The sequence below is a fragment of the Myotis brandtii genome, unplaced genomic scaffold (genome assembly GCF_000412655.1).
Source record: "Myotis brandtii unplaced genomic scaffold, ASM41265v1 scaffold422, whole genome shotgun sequence".
NCBI lineage: Eukaryota > Metazoa > Chordata > Mammalia > Chiroptera > Vespertilionidae > Myotis > Myotis brandtii.
This window is the reverse complement of record NW_005366171.1, coordinates 3,547,197-3,560,225: the sequence shown is the minus strand read 5'-3', so window position 1 is coordinate 3,560,225 and position 13,029 is coordinate 3,547,197. Positions and strand designations below refer to the sequence as shown.

At 50.3% G+C, this 13,029-nt stretch overlaps 1 protein-coding gene across 3 annotated transcripts in view; it reads left to right on the top strand.

Moving 5' to 3' along the window:
* Positions 1-13,029, top strand: part of GALNT18 (polypeptide N-acetylgalactosaminyltransferase 18) — a 301,670-nt gene that overhangs the window by 155,471 nt on the left and 133,170 nt on the right. For all 3 annotated transcript variants that reach the window (XM_005873977.2, XM_014545884.1, XM_005873978.2), the window contains exon 3: positions 6,155-6,321. In XM_005873977.2, coding sequence (XP_005874039.1) covers positions 6,155-6,321 — 167 coding nt within the window. The remainder of the gene's footprint in view (positions 1-6,154; positions 6,322-13,029) is intronic.

The window sequence follows — 13,029 nt, the reverse complement described above, 5'->3', positions numbered from 1 at the left end:
GAGCAGTTAGGAACCAGTGGTCCTGGATTGTGAGAGGGATGTCCAACTGCCAGTTTAGGCCTGATCTCTCCCTCCCGAGAGGGTACAGGCCAGGCTGAGGGGCCCCCCCCCCCCGCATGCACAAATATCATGCACTGGGCCTCTAGTTGTAATATATGTAGAGCTCTAAGAACACTGCCTGACATGTAGTAACTACTCTTTAACTTTTTGTTACTTTTATTACCTGGGTCTCTGATTTGTAAAAGAGATGTCTTGGGGGATGCTATCATGACTTTAACTACCTGAAGGACCACTATGTGGACAAGGAGCCTCACAGGACAGGCTACCTGCCCTGGTGCTGGTCAAGACAGACCAGACTGAGGCCCCTGAGTGGGACTTCTCCCCCACCCGCATTCTGGGCATCAGAGGCTGAAACCAGCCTGGACTTCCTTTCCCTGACACACAGGGCCCACCTTCCCTCTCTCCACAGTCCTCAGCTCTCCTTGCCACAAACCTGTCCAGCTCACCAACAAATCCACCACGTGGAAATACTCAGTCCCCGTGAGGCTTTTCCACTACGCCAGCTGACTTCTGTGCCCTGAGAGTGACTGGCTGTCCATGAAGCCCAGGGATTCCATTTTCCCTGCACTTCTTTTTTTTAAAATATATTTTTATTGATTTTAGAGAGGAAGGAAGAGGGAGAGAGAGTTAGAAACATCAATGATGAGAGAGAATCACTGATCGGCTGCCTCCTGCACGCACCCCACTGGGGATCGAGCCCGCAACCCGGGCATGTGCCTTGACCAGAATCGAACCTGGGACCCTTCAGTCTGTAGGCCGACGCTCTATCCATCGAGCCAAACCGGCTAGGGCTCCCTGCACTTCTAAGATGTGGGAACAAATAGTCTCCCTGCTTCCTGTTGACTGTTTATGTTTTTAATGACTCGTTTCCCTGTTGTCCTACTTGGAATCCGGGTCTGAGATAGCAGTTCCTCTCTCTAAATTGGTAGTCACCTGAAAGGATGTTTGTAGAACTTTTTTTAAAAACATGTTTTTATTGACTTTCAGAGAGAGAGGGAGAGGGATAAAGATATAGAAACACTGATGAGAGAGAAACATCATCAATCTGCTGCCTCCTGCATGCCCTCCACTGGGAACCGAGCCTATAACCCGGGCACATGCCCTGACCTGGAATTGAACCAGTGACCTCTTGGTTCATGGTTCAATGCTCAACCACAGAGCCACACTGGCCAGGCAGAACTTTTGTCTCTGGATGAAAGCTGGATGTCTTGATGATCACATCTACTTAGTAGTTTTCCTGTCGGCGATTCCCGTGCTGGATTCTGTTCCTAGATCAGCTGGCCCACTTCTCTTCCTTACAGACTGTTAAAACTCCCCATTCTCAGATGTCCACCGTCTCCTCCACATCTGAGCTAGAGGGGGTGTCTTGCCCGATCCACGAAGGCCCTGCCACCATTATCCTCTGCTTTACCCAACTCTGGCTTGTTGGATGGTCTGTTCTTATTGTTGCAGTCAGGCAGGGAGTAACTGTTCAACGCAGCAATTCCTGTTCTATCGGATTATGGTGGGATTCCCATCCCAGAACTTTCATGGGCCTGAGTTGATTCTACCATTCACCATGCAAGTATTTATTAGTTTTTTTCATTCAGCCAGACACCCGGGGCTTTCTAGGTGGACATTGCGGTAGGCACAGAGGGTACCTGGTGAGCAAAGCAATCCGGAAGGGTCTGGAAGAAGCTACAAATGTACCATGCATGGTCAGGGGAGGATCAAGCAAGTCCTGGGGGGTGCAGGTAGGATGGTGGAAGGGGAAGGTGGGGTGGACATCGATGACTGAAGGGCTAAGAGGGCACTGCTGACCCTGGGGCCAAGTGGTTAGCAGTGCCCCTGACCCCCTGTGCTGACCACAGTTGCAGGAAGGGCCTCTCTGGGGGTACTTGGGGGGAGTGGGTACGTGGGAGTATCGTCTTCTCACTGCTTGATTCAGGTAGGTCCCACCTCCAATCCCAGAACCCTGACATAGTTGGACCTGGTTCCTCATGTTCATTGGCAGATAGACTCCAGCTCATGTTCTACTTGATATGCATTCTGGAGAGGCCTAGCCGTCCTTCCACCCAGGTCAGGCGGCTCCATGGGCGGGGAGCTTGAGGTCAGGGAGGAGAGACTCTGAGATCCAATCCGGAGGCCTCTGGCTGCTGCCCTGGGTGATACCCAGGGGCCAGGAGCCTGGGTTGGCCTCATTCCGTCTGCACTGTTTCCCAGCCTCTCGCAGTAATGGCACTGAAGCTGTTGATATAAACTTGCCTCGTAAATAGCTCAAACAGTCTTGGGGGGGTTCTGCTGAGAGGCTCCCTACATCGCTGCTCCCGTCCCCACACCGCCTCTGGGTGCAGAGATCGATAAAGTCGAGTTTATCATGACCATCAATTCTCACTGATAAGACAGCCATAGTACTTCCCTCTCAGAAATGCCTTGTTTTTATCTCTCATGGAAAATGGCTCGACTTTGAACAAGAATGAGAGTAAAAAGGGGACTTTTGTGGCTTGATTTTATAGGAGAAGGTGCCTCTTCTCAAAATGAGTAAGGGCTTGGTCTCATGCAGCCAGGCTTTCTCCAGGAGTGTCGCTAGGGGAGGGGCCAGGCACACCTTTGTGGCTTCCTTGAAGCTCACGTCCTCGGCCCTTCTCTGGAGAGGCACTCGGAGAAGCAGTGTGTGGGGAAGACGCCCAGAGCAAGCAGGAGGGCAGGGCCTGGGAGCAGAGGGTGTGCATGGCCAGACCTGGAGGACCAGGTGCTGGGAGAGGCCATCTCCACAGTGTGACTCCTATTCATTGGCAGATAGACCCCAGCTCCTATTCTACTTGATAGGCATTCTGGAGAGGTCTAGCCCTCCTTCTAAAGGTGTGATGAACAGTTCCCAATAAGGCCAGTATATTGGGACATGCTCGCTGTCTCTGGAGAGGCCGAGCACTCGGTGGGGACAGTGCTGGTTGGTAGACAGAACAAGTGCCAGACTCTGGCACAGAGGTGGTGGGAGGGCCCTGAGCAGCTCCCAGGAGAGAAGGGAAGGATTTAAGGAGATCAGGACATTGGGTGGGGGATCACTTAATTACAGTGCAAAGAAACAGGACTGCTGAGCCTGAACCTGAGGGAGCCGCACGTTCAGCAGGGGAGGCGGGGGAGGGGGAGGCGACTCTCCTGCAGGAGAAGGTTTGTAAGAAGGAACATGCTGAGATCAGTAGCCTGCGTGTAAAATGTAGGCCTTCTACAAATAAACAAACCTGTTAGTTTTGTTCAATTCCAAAAACTTACTTTGTGCCAGTCCCTGGTTTAAGTTTAGAAGGTAACACAGTGCAAAGTAAACTGCTTACTCTCAGGGAGGGTCCTTACAGTAGAGGGAGACAGACGGTAAACAGAGAAGTGATGCACTAGACTAGGTGTCTGTTATGTTCAAAGGTTTGTCATATAAAAAAAAAACACCTTATGTTCGAAAGGGACTTTCATATGAAAATAGTGATCAGCAGATTTCACTTGCAAAATGGATACATTTCCATTCTGCTTGGAGAAAGGCCATCAGGAGCCCCCTCAAAGGCGCTGGGGCTCAAACCATCAGGACCCGAAGGGCCATTGCTGGGAGAAATCCACCGTGGTCTCCTGGGAAGCAGGACACAGAGTAGTTATGTTGAGAATTAAGAAGGGAAGAAAACAGGGGAAGGCAGTTACCCGCTAACTCTGGAAAACACCTGGGAGCACCTGGAGCTCTGGCCCTCGAGGTCTCAGAACTCGGGAAACCTCCGCGGAAGGGCAAGCAGACGTAGGGTCACGGTCCTCATGCTGGTGGAGTTAGCGGGGAGGACAGTGAGCCAGGCCCAATATACTGGCCTTACTGGGAGCTGTCCATCAATCACACTTTCAGAGAAGAAAAATAAAGGTCACGCGGGAGTGGTTTGACCGTACATGGTATTTTTAAAATGCAATTTGCAAGTGGGTTGTGTGTTAATGCTTAGTTCAGTTTCCACGCCGACGGAAAGGCCAGCTGCTGGCCTCCACAGTCATAAATAAGCACAAGCAAGAATTGCTTGGCTGTTAACCACAAACCTTTTAATTGCTATCATAGAAATCATATTCACAACAATAAAAAAATGTTTAAAAAGGGTAAACTCTTTTTAAACTGCACTTCCCCTTCACCTGCACCTCCCCATCTCCTTTGTCCCTTCACCGCAGTTAAAGGAGCTGCTTTGCCTCCCTGGCCTGGGCTCCAGTCACAGCACGTTCCCTCCTCCCACTGGGCCTTTGAAGGGCTCACCTTGAGTGATATTTAAGTTTCTGATCAAATCTCTCCTCCCCACAGAGCCCATCCCTGACCCCTTCTTCTAGAACAGCTGCCAGGGCATCACGCTGACCTCTCACTACCCTGTGTTACTTTCCATCTCCGCACTTATACGAATCTGTGTCATTTGTTTGCCTCTGTGTTTACCTGTTTCCCCGGACAAAGTGTAAGCTCCACGGTTACAGGTACTTGATCCACACCCCCCTGCAGCCTCAGTGCAGAACTGCCTCGTGGAAGAAGCTCAGTCCACATTAATTCCATTAAATGTAACAATGAACGAATTCGACACCAACCTGTTAACCTGAGGGTTTTATGAAAATTGTAAGTATGAAGCAGATTTGGGAAAAGGCTCCACTCTTTCCCTTCCTCCACCCCTTTTTGGTGAGAGAGAAGGAGAGCTTGAAATAGAATGGGAGAAGTTTCTGTAAATTTCTGGTAACCATAGAGACGGCGATTTTAGTTTATTAATCTCCTCCTCTTCAGCAGGCGGGGGCCCCACGGTGATTTCTCCGAATCGCTCCGCGCTGGTTATCCCACAGACTTCCTCATTAAGGAAGAGCAGGCCGGTGCCTATCCTGCAGCACGTTAATTACTGACGAGCAGGAGCCCTGTGCTATTATGCTCATTAGTGCACGCTCTAACCTGGCTGTGCCTCCACATGGGAGCAATGCAACGCGGTCACCAGCCCTGACCATGGAGCCCTCAGTGGTCGGTGGTGGGAGTGGGCAGCCTCCTGTCTGAGCTCAGGGCCTGGGACAGGGCTGCCGTTCAACCCCCGAAGATGGGATCTCAGTGCCTCTGGAACGGCGGCGTTTAGTTTCAGCCGGAGAAGGGCACCAGCGGTGGTTCCCTGCCCACTAAGGCAATGCTTGCAGGGAAGGAACTGGACATGTCTGTCAACCATGACACTTCTTGTTGTTTGGCCTCTTTATGGCGTCTGATTTCAGGGTTGTGTGTTCCTCTTCCCACAGGGAATGGGATGCAGACTTTCATGAATTTGCCTCATGTTCTTTGGGTAAAAGATCTCCAAATGGTTTCAGGGTTTCAGTGAAGCGAGGGGGGAATGGGGCAGTTAAAGGCAGTCTCTCCCACAATTATTTCTTCTTCAAGAAAGAACCCTGGTGAGATATCAGAAGCCCAGCGTAGGTATTCTCTCTTGGCAGCTGACTCCTGGCGGGGACTCAGCCGCTCTGGGCCGAAGTGTCCTCAGTGAAATGAGACTAGACTTGTCCTTCCATCCCTCCTTCATTCATGTTGAGACTCTGACTTCAACCTGGTTCTGAAGGCTGGACCCCTGTGATGAAGGAAGGGCAGGGAGGCCCAGGCAGTATGCCTGCTGGAGGAGCCAGGGTGGATTCCGGCAGCAGAAGGCCCTGGGAGGAGACATCGTTTCTTCCTGAGGCAGAGCATCTGAGGTCTGGCCTCACCTAGGCACTGGCTGCCATTTTGGAAACACTGAGACTTTCCTTTGGTTGTATTTTCTCTCCCGTTGGTTTTAGAAATGTTGAGTCATTCTTCCAGTAAACACTCAGTGACCACCTACTGGGTCCAGGCTTTGCACTAGGTGCTAAGGGCACAGCTATTCAGCTGGGCTAGTCATTGACGAATTCAGATCCTGTTGTGGGGCAAACAGTTTTAATGGTGTGAGCTGGTCTGCTGCACACTTGGGGGTTGGCTTCACTGCATCAAAGAAGAGGCCTGTGAAGAATCAGGATTCCAGAGCCCTCCAGGAAAGCTGGAGCCAAGACATAGGGTGGACCAGCACCTGGGGTGCCCCCGAGGATTCCCTGAAAGATGTAAGGTCCTGGTTCTCCTTCTTTCCAGGTGCCGCAACCTCTCATTCCCTGCCAGCCTGCCAGAGGTGAGCATCGTGTTCATCTTTGTCAATGAAGCCCTCTCGGTGCTTCTGCGCTCCATCCACTCCGCCATGGAACGCACGCCTTCACACCTGCTCAAGGAGATCATCCTGGTGGATGACAACAGCAGCAACGGTGAGTGTTCGAGCTCCTCGCTCTGCGGCTGACCCTTGAGCAGAGGGGTCAGCCTCTATTTGGGGTTCTCATTTTCTCAAGGCTCTCTGTGGCTGCTCCTGCTGTGGGATGTTGCCTCCGTGATGAGAGATTCATGGTGGTCAGTGCTCTGGAAGGTGCATTCCATACGTGTGCCCTCTTTGCATCCCACTGAGGCCTGGTCCCCATGCTCTGTCTTACCAACCTTCCTCTCTTCCCTCCAACATTCTAGTGTAATGAGATCAACAGCCCTGACCTCTACCCCGACCACATCCACAGTGGACGTGGAATTGGAGCTGTGTACACAGAGTAATTGAAGTCATTGACTGGGAGGAGAGGGTTGGCGAAGAGAAGAGAGAAGAAGAGCAAATAGAAGTTGAGAGAATGCTGAGTGTAAGACATGTAGGAGTCAGGAAGAAGAGGGCTGAGACACAGGGAAGGCATGGCAGGAGAAACTGGAGGACACATATTCCACAGACAGAGAATTTCAGGAATGAGAGTCATCTGTTTGAATGAACCCACAGACAGGTGGAAGGACACAGAGTTTGGGAAGAGGCCAGTGGGTTTGGAAGGTGCAGAGCATGCAAACCTCAGCAAGAAGCTTTCAAGACTTGGCATGCAGCTGTAGAAGTCAGGTGAAGGTGAAGAGCAGGCATGGAGGTGGACTTTTCTGTCAGGGATTTTAACTGTGAAAGAGAATCAGGAGCTAAGACAGGAATTGAAGCAAAGTTTTACATACACACACATACAGACAGACATTTAATTAAAAATAATTTTAAAAAATTAACCACAATCTACAGCAAAAAATATATTTATATCATGACCCAGGATGACATGCCTACTCACACCCAATTGTATGCACATGCTATTGAAACAAAACTTTTAAGAAACAATAGTTACCCTTATAATGGGTGAAGCATGCTATTTTCTATTATAGTCTGGTCTGTGTTGCTCAGGTGTATTGTATTGTATTGTATTGTATTGTATTGTATTGTATTGTATTGTATTGTATTGTGTGTATTTCCCTTGTTTGAAAGTAAAATTGTTCTCGAGACCCTGACTGCAGGTTAGAATTGCTTGGAGAACTTTTAAGAAGTCCAGGTGGCCATCCCTTAGCCCTGGTGATTTAATGGGTCTGAGGAGCAGGTGCCTGTGGCCCTTGGCCCCAGATGGGGGTACCTGAGTCCCTTGAGGCCAAGGGATGGAGCAGGGCCTGTGAGGAGGGAGGAGAATGGATCCTGGGCACAGAAACCAGGGTTGCCTCTGGGAAGGAAGGGCCCATCTTTCTGCCCTTTGGGAGGATCAGATGGGTGAATAGGGAGACAGCTGGAGGCAATGAGGAGTGTGGCAGTGGGGGCTGAGGCTGGCAGAGCAATAGCACCCTCTGGTTTGCAGGACTCTGCATGGGTGGAGGGCATGGTGGGAAGGGGTCTGGTGCCAGCTGGAGAGCCCCTTGGGGAATAGGACAGGAGGGACCAGTAATGGGGTTCCCTGGGAGCAGCCTGAGCTAAGCTCTCAAGAGAAGAGGAGGGACACTTGAGACTGGCTGTTGGAGGAAGTGAGCCATCTCTGGCCTTACTTAGCAGAGAACTGAAGGATCCTTTGGACCGGCCCTGCCTGATTTGCGTGAGGGCGGCTGCGGCCATGTCCTGGGCAGGCTCCATTTGGGCCTGCTTCTCTTGGCACCATCTCACTCAGCACAGGACTGCCATTTATCTCACATCAGGCCTCTGTGCTCAGTTCACAAGCATTTATAGAGTGCCTGGCTGGGCCAAGGGCATGAGGGAATGATGGACCAGACCTAACCCCTGACATCAGGGAGTCATGCAAATAAATGTAAAATAAGGATGAAACATAACAGGACTCGGTTTCCAGTCTCAGGTCTACAACTTCCTGGTCTTTTGCTTGTTTTTTTGTTTTGTTTTGTTTTGTTTTAATATATCTGTATTGTTTTCAGAGAGAGGAAGGGAGAGGGAGAGAGAGACAGACATCAATGATGAGAGAGAATCATTGTTTGGCTGCTACCTGCATACCCCCAACTGGGGATTGAGCCTGCAACCCAGGCATATGCCCCAACCAGGAATTAAACCGTGGTTCATAGGTCAATACTCAACCACTGAGCCACACTGGTTGGGCTGCTTTTTGTTTTATGTGCCATGTGGAGACATCAGGCCCTGCCCTGTCCATCCCATAGTCACTGAGGATAAATTGAGGGAATGGGAGTGAAAGTACCATATGAGCTGCGTGGTTCTAAGAGTGAGTTAAATGACAATAATAAAAATAGCAACATTAACAACAATACTAGCTGGCATGGAGCCTCTGCTTAGAGGCAGCCCGTGCCTTTCTCTCTTTTCTGGGAGGAAGATCAGAGAATTTGTCATTAGGCCAGCTTTTCGGTTCCAGCTCTTTGTAGCTTCTTCCTCGCTGTGAGTTCTTAACCTCTGTGAACCCCATTTTCCTTATCTATAAAATTGGGATGTATAATTCCTACCTCGGGGATTGTTCGGAAGCTTGGATGAGATAACGCAGGATGGAAGGGATGTTGGCGTTTAAAACGGTAAGTGAAGCAGGAGTACGGAGCTTTCAGAATGAACCCCTTGCTAAGCCTTCCTTCCCAGGCGTTTGTCACAGGTTCTGTGTGTTCTGGTGCCTTGTAGCCTCTTCTGCAGGCACCTTGCTTTGGGGTTAGGCTGTGTTCCCATAAACACAGGGAAGGGGCAGTTGATTACAGCTTTCTTCATCCAAGCCCTTTGGACTTTTAGCTCTCTCTCAGAAACCCAGGGCTGAAGGCTCTGTAGACAGTCCTTGTGTAGGAGTCTGAGTTCCTGTTCTCTTGCTTCTTAAGCAGTTTCCTAAACGAGCTTCACTCTTTCAGGGACTGACTCCTGTATAAGATGCTGACAGTATGCTAAAGTGATCTCCGGCTTTCGTGTTTGAGCTCCGCTAAAAATATGGAGATTCAGATCAGCCACTTTGCTGCCCCAGGACATTTGCACTTGTTGTTCTCACCACCTGGAATGCTCTTGCCCCTTGATATTGGCACATCTTGTTCCTTTGCCTCTTCAGGCCTTTGTTCAAATGCCACCTTGCCACCCTGTTTAAAATGGGAGCCCTTGCCTCTGTTACTCCTCACCCTTCCTTGCTTGTTTTCCTTTAGAGCACCAATCACCACCTGACATTCTGTACTCACTTGATTACTTCCCTTATTTATTTGGACATTTTCTCTCCACTAGTATGTAAGTTCCATGAAGACAGGGAGATTTGTTTTGTCCATTGCTGTATCTCTAGCACCGAGAATAGTACCTGGTACTTGTAGGTGTTCAATAAATATTGATTCAATGGAAAGAATGAATGAGTCTTGATTCTGTAGGTCTGGGGCAATTGCTAGGCATCTGCATTTTAATAAGCTTCCCAGAGCTTTCTGCTGCAGTGGGACGGTCTCATTGTTGTCCTCCATCTGTACTGCAGCTGAGCCTGGGACAGCAGGCACCCAAGCTCCCCCAGGGCTAGCCTCAAGCAGCGGGCACTGCGGGTGGAGTGTTTCTTCCTGCAGTGGGGTCCTGGCACCTCCCTGCTCATCCCGGGGAGAAGGCGTGAATGGCAGGTGGAATGCAGAGCAGGAGGGGAAGCTTCTCTTGCTGTTACCCCAACCAGGGAGGACCAATGCATGGAGTCCAGTGGCCAACCCTGGGCCTCCGCCTTCGATCTCGCCCAACCTCTGCAGGCATTCGCCGAAGTGGGGGCCTTGCCGTGTCCTCCCTGCAACCCTGAGGCAGTGCTTCCCCTCCCTGGCTCCTCTTCCTTGTTATCTCAAGGAAATGGTGGGAGCGTGCGCAAGCCTCCTGGTTTTAATTACTGTGTTTTGCAGTGACTCCCAATGGGCCAACGACTTCAGCTGGGGCTGAGTGATTCAACCTTTACAGACCTCCAGAGGGAGGAAGCACCAGGATTTTCAGCTGATAGAGTCGTCTCTGCCTTGGCATCTGGGCACTCATTTACTTGTTCATTCATTCATCCATGTGTTCAATTCCTCAACAGGTCTTTGCTGGCCATATAATTTTTGCCAAGTACATGGCTGAGCCCCCGCCCCCCCCCCCCACCTTCCCTTGTGAACGCACTCATGTGACACAGGTGTCCCAGTACATAGCTCAGAGCAGGTGCTCAGTGAAATGAGTCCTGGCAGGCTCCTTCATCAACTGTCCAGAGTCACCACTTCCCCCAATCTGGCCACTCCCACTTCAAAAAGTTTTTTTCTTTGTACTCAGTTTCTCTGTTTCCTCTTTAAACGCCTGTCCTTATTTGATAAACTTAAAAATCATACACAGTTCTCTCATGCTACTTTGAGGGCCTGTCAAAAGCCAAATCTGAATTTTGTAACTAAAAGTACATCAAAACAATGGCCATATCAAATACTCTTTTAAGAATCCCATCTCCTGGAGATTTTGATCTGCTCCTGGTTGGCAGTGACTTGCCCAACCTAAACCAGCTTAATGTTTGAACGCTTCTGCTGCTTTGCAACAAGGGAATGGCCAGTTTCCAGCCCCTCACACACCTGAGGCTGGGGTTGAGTGGTCTCTCTCCTGGCCTATCGATATCCTTTCCTAGGAATGGCTGCCCCCCATCCCCCTCGCCCCCCCCCCCACACACACACATACACACACACTCCTACTCCCTTTGCCCAGCTCCAACTTCAGGCTCCACTCAGGTGCCACTGCTTCCAGGAAGCCTTCCATCACTCTGCACTACGCCCCAACCGGCTGGATCAGGGAGTGCACACACATGCCCTAGCTTCCTCCCACATGGTGTTCGAGCTGTTTATTTACTCACTAAATTACAGAGAGCTATTTAATACAGACTAGCCAAGCTGACCAGTGTGAGAGGGACACAGTGCTGGGCATCTCAGTGTCCCTCCAACTAGCCCAGTGCCCAACACAGAGTAGTCACTAAACAAATTTTGTTGACAAGAGAACAGGGAAGTAGACATGATTATCATCTGTATATCACAGACGAAGAAGCTAAGTCTCAGAGAGGTAAAAACAATAAAAATTGTTTAAAAAATTTAAAAAGTGACCAGGGCTCAGGGTCACATAAATAGCAGAATGTGATGGTATAGGAACTCAAACCCAGGTCCTCTGGCCCTGGAACCCGTTTCTGCTACTCACCACACTTCCAGAAGCCTGGGGGATGTGTGGACATAAGCTCAGTCCTTTGTGGACATCCCCGATAGCCAGCCACACCATTGCTTCTTGGTGAGGGCAAATCAGAGCCAATGTGATCCACACACACATTAACAAGGTGGGCCTGTGTCCTGGAGTCCCATTGTGGGATAGCTGCCCCCATACCCTCGTAGGTACGGGGCCTGATCTACTTCAGGGCAGGGCAGCAGGCAGGCATGGCCAGAGGGGTCCCCAGGCTGGCTTCCAGGCCCCTGGCTAAACCACTGCCTGGTAGGGGACCTCTGCCCAGGGTTGTAGTTTGACCCCCACTTCTCCAGACCTGGGCCTCGGACCAGCGTGACTCTTAGTGCTCCAAGTCAGAGTCCCACGCAGTGAGCGCTTAGTATGTGCCAGAAACTATTCTAAGTACTTTATAGAAATTAACTGGTGCTCTGTGACAATGGTAAGAAAGATGATCAGTGTCATTTTTATAACAAGGAAGCAGGCACAGAACAGTTAGGAACGTGTCCAAAGTCACACACAAGTGGGATTTGAACCTAGATTGTCTGGCTTCGGAGCCTACACCCTGGACTATTAAACAAGGTTGCCTCAGGTGCACCATGGCTCCCTGACGCCAAAAGACTTACTTGAATGTCGTCCTCATTCTCTTTCCTCCATCCACTCTGGAGAGAGAGCTGTTGGGCATCAGGGCCAGTGAAGAAGAAAGCAAAGAAGGAACTTAAGAGAAGGGTGTGCTGTTTCCTCAGCTGGAGCTTTGCCGGGTCGAATAAGGAGAGACATTTCCCAGCGAGCTTCTTGGCTCGTGTTGGGGTAGAGAGGAAATTGAAGAGTTGGCAGCCATGCTCTAGGTCACCTTGTGAGAGGGGGCAGCTTCCTGTTTCCTTTGAAATAGAGAGAAGTTGATATGCCTGTGTGTGTACACATATGTGTACATGTGTTTGCATGTGTGCATCTAAACAAGGCTGTGAGGGTGAATATGAATGAACCTGTGAGTGTGCATGTATGTGGTGTGAGCATGTGTAAACAGTGTGTCTTAGTCCATTTGGGCTGCTATAACAAAATACCATAGACTGGATGGCTGAAGCAACAGATGTTTACTTCACAGGTTCCGGAGGCTGGGAAGTCCAAGATCAAGGTGCCAGCAGATTCAGTGTCTGGGGAGAGCCTGCCTCCTGGCTTGCAGACAGCTGCCTTCTCTGGGTGTCCTCACATGGCCTTCCCTCAGTGTGTGGGTGTGGAGAGAGCGAGCTCTAGTGTCTCTTTCTCTATGGATAAAGGCACTAATCCCATCATGGGGGTTCTATCCGCATGACCTCGATTAACCCTAATTACCTCCCAAAGGCCCCACCTCCAAACACCCTACGAATTTGGGAGCACACACATCCATTCCATAGCACTGGGCTGTGTGTGCGGTATGAGTGGTGGTGTGCTTGCAAGTCCCCACCAACAGCGGCTCAGCCTCTCCCACCACTACCTGGAGCCACCCTCACCATCCCGATGAATGACAAGTAAT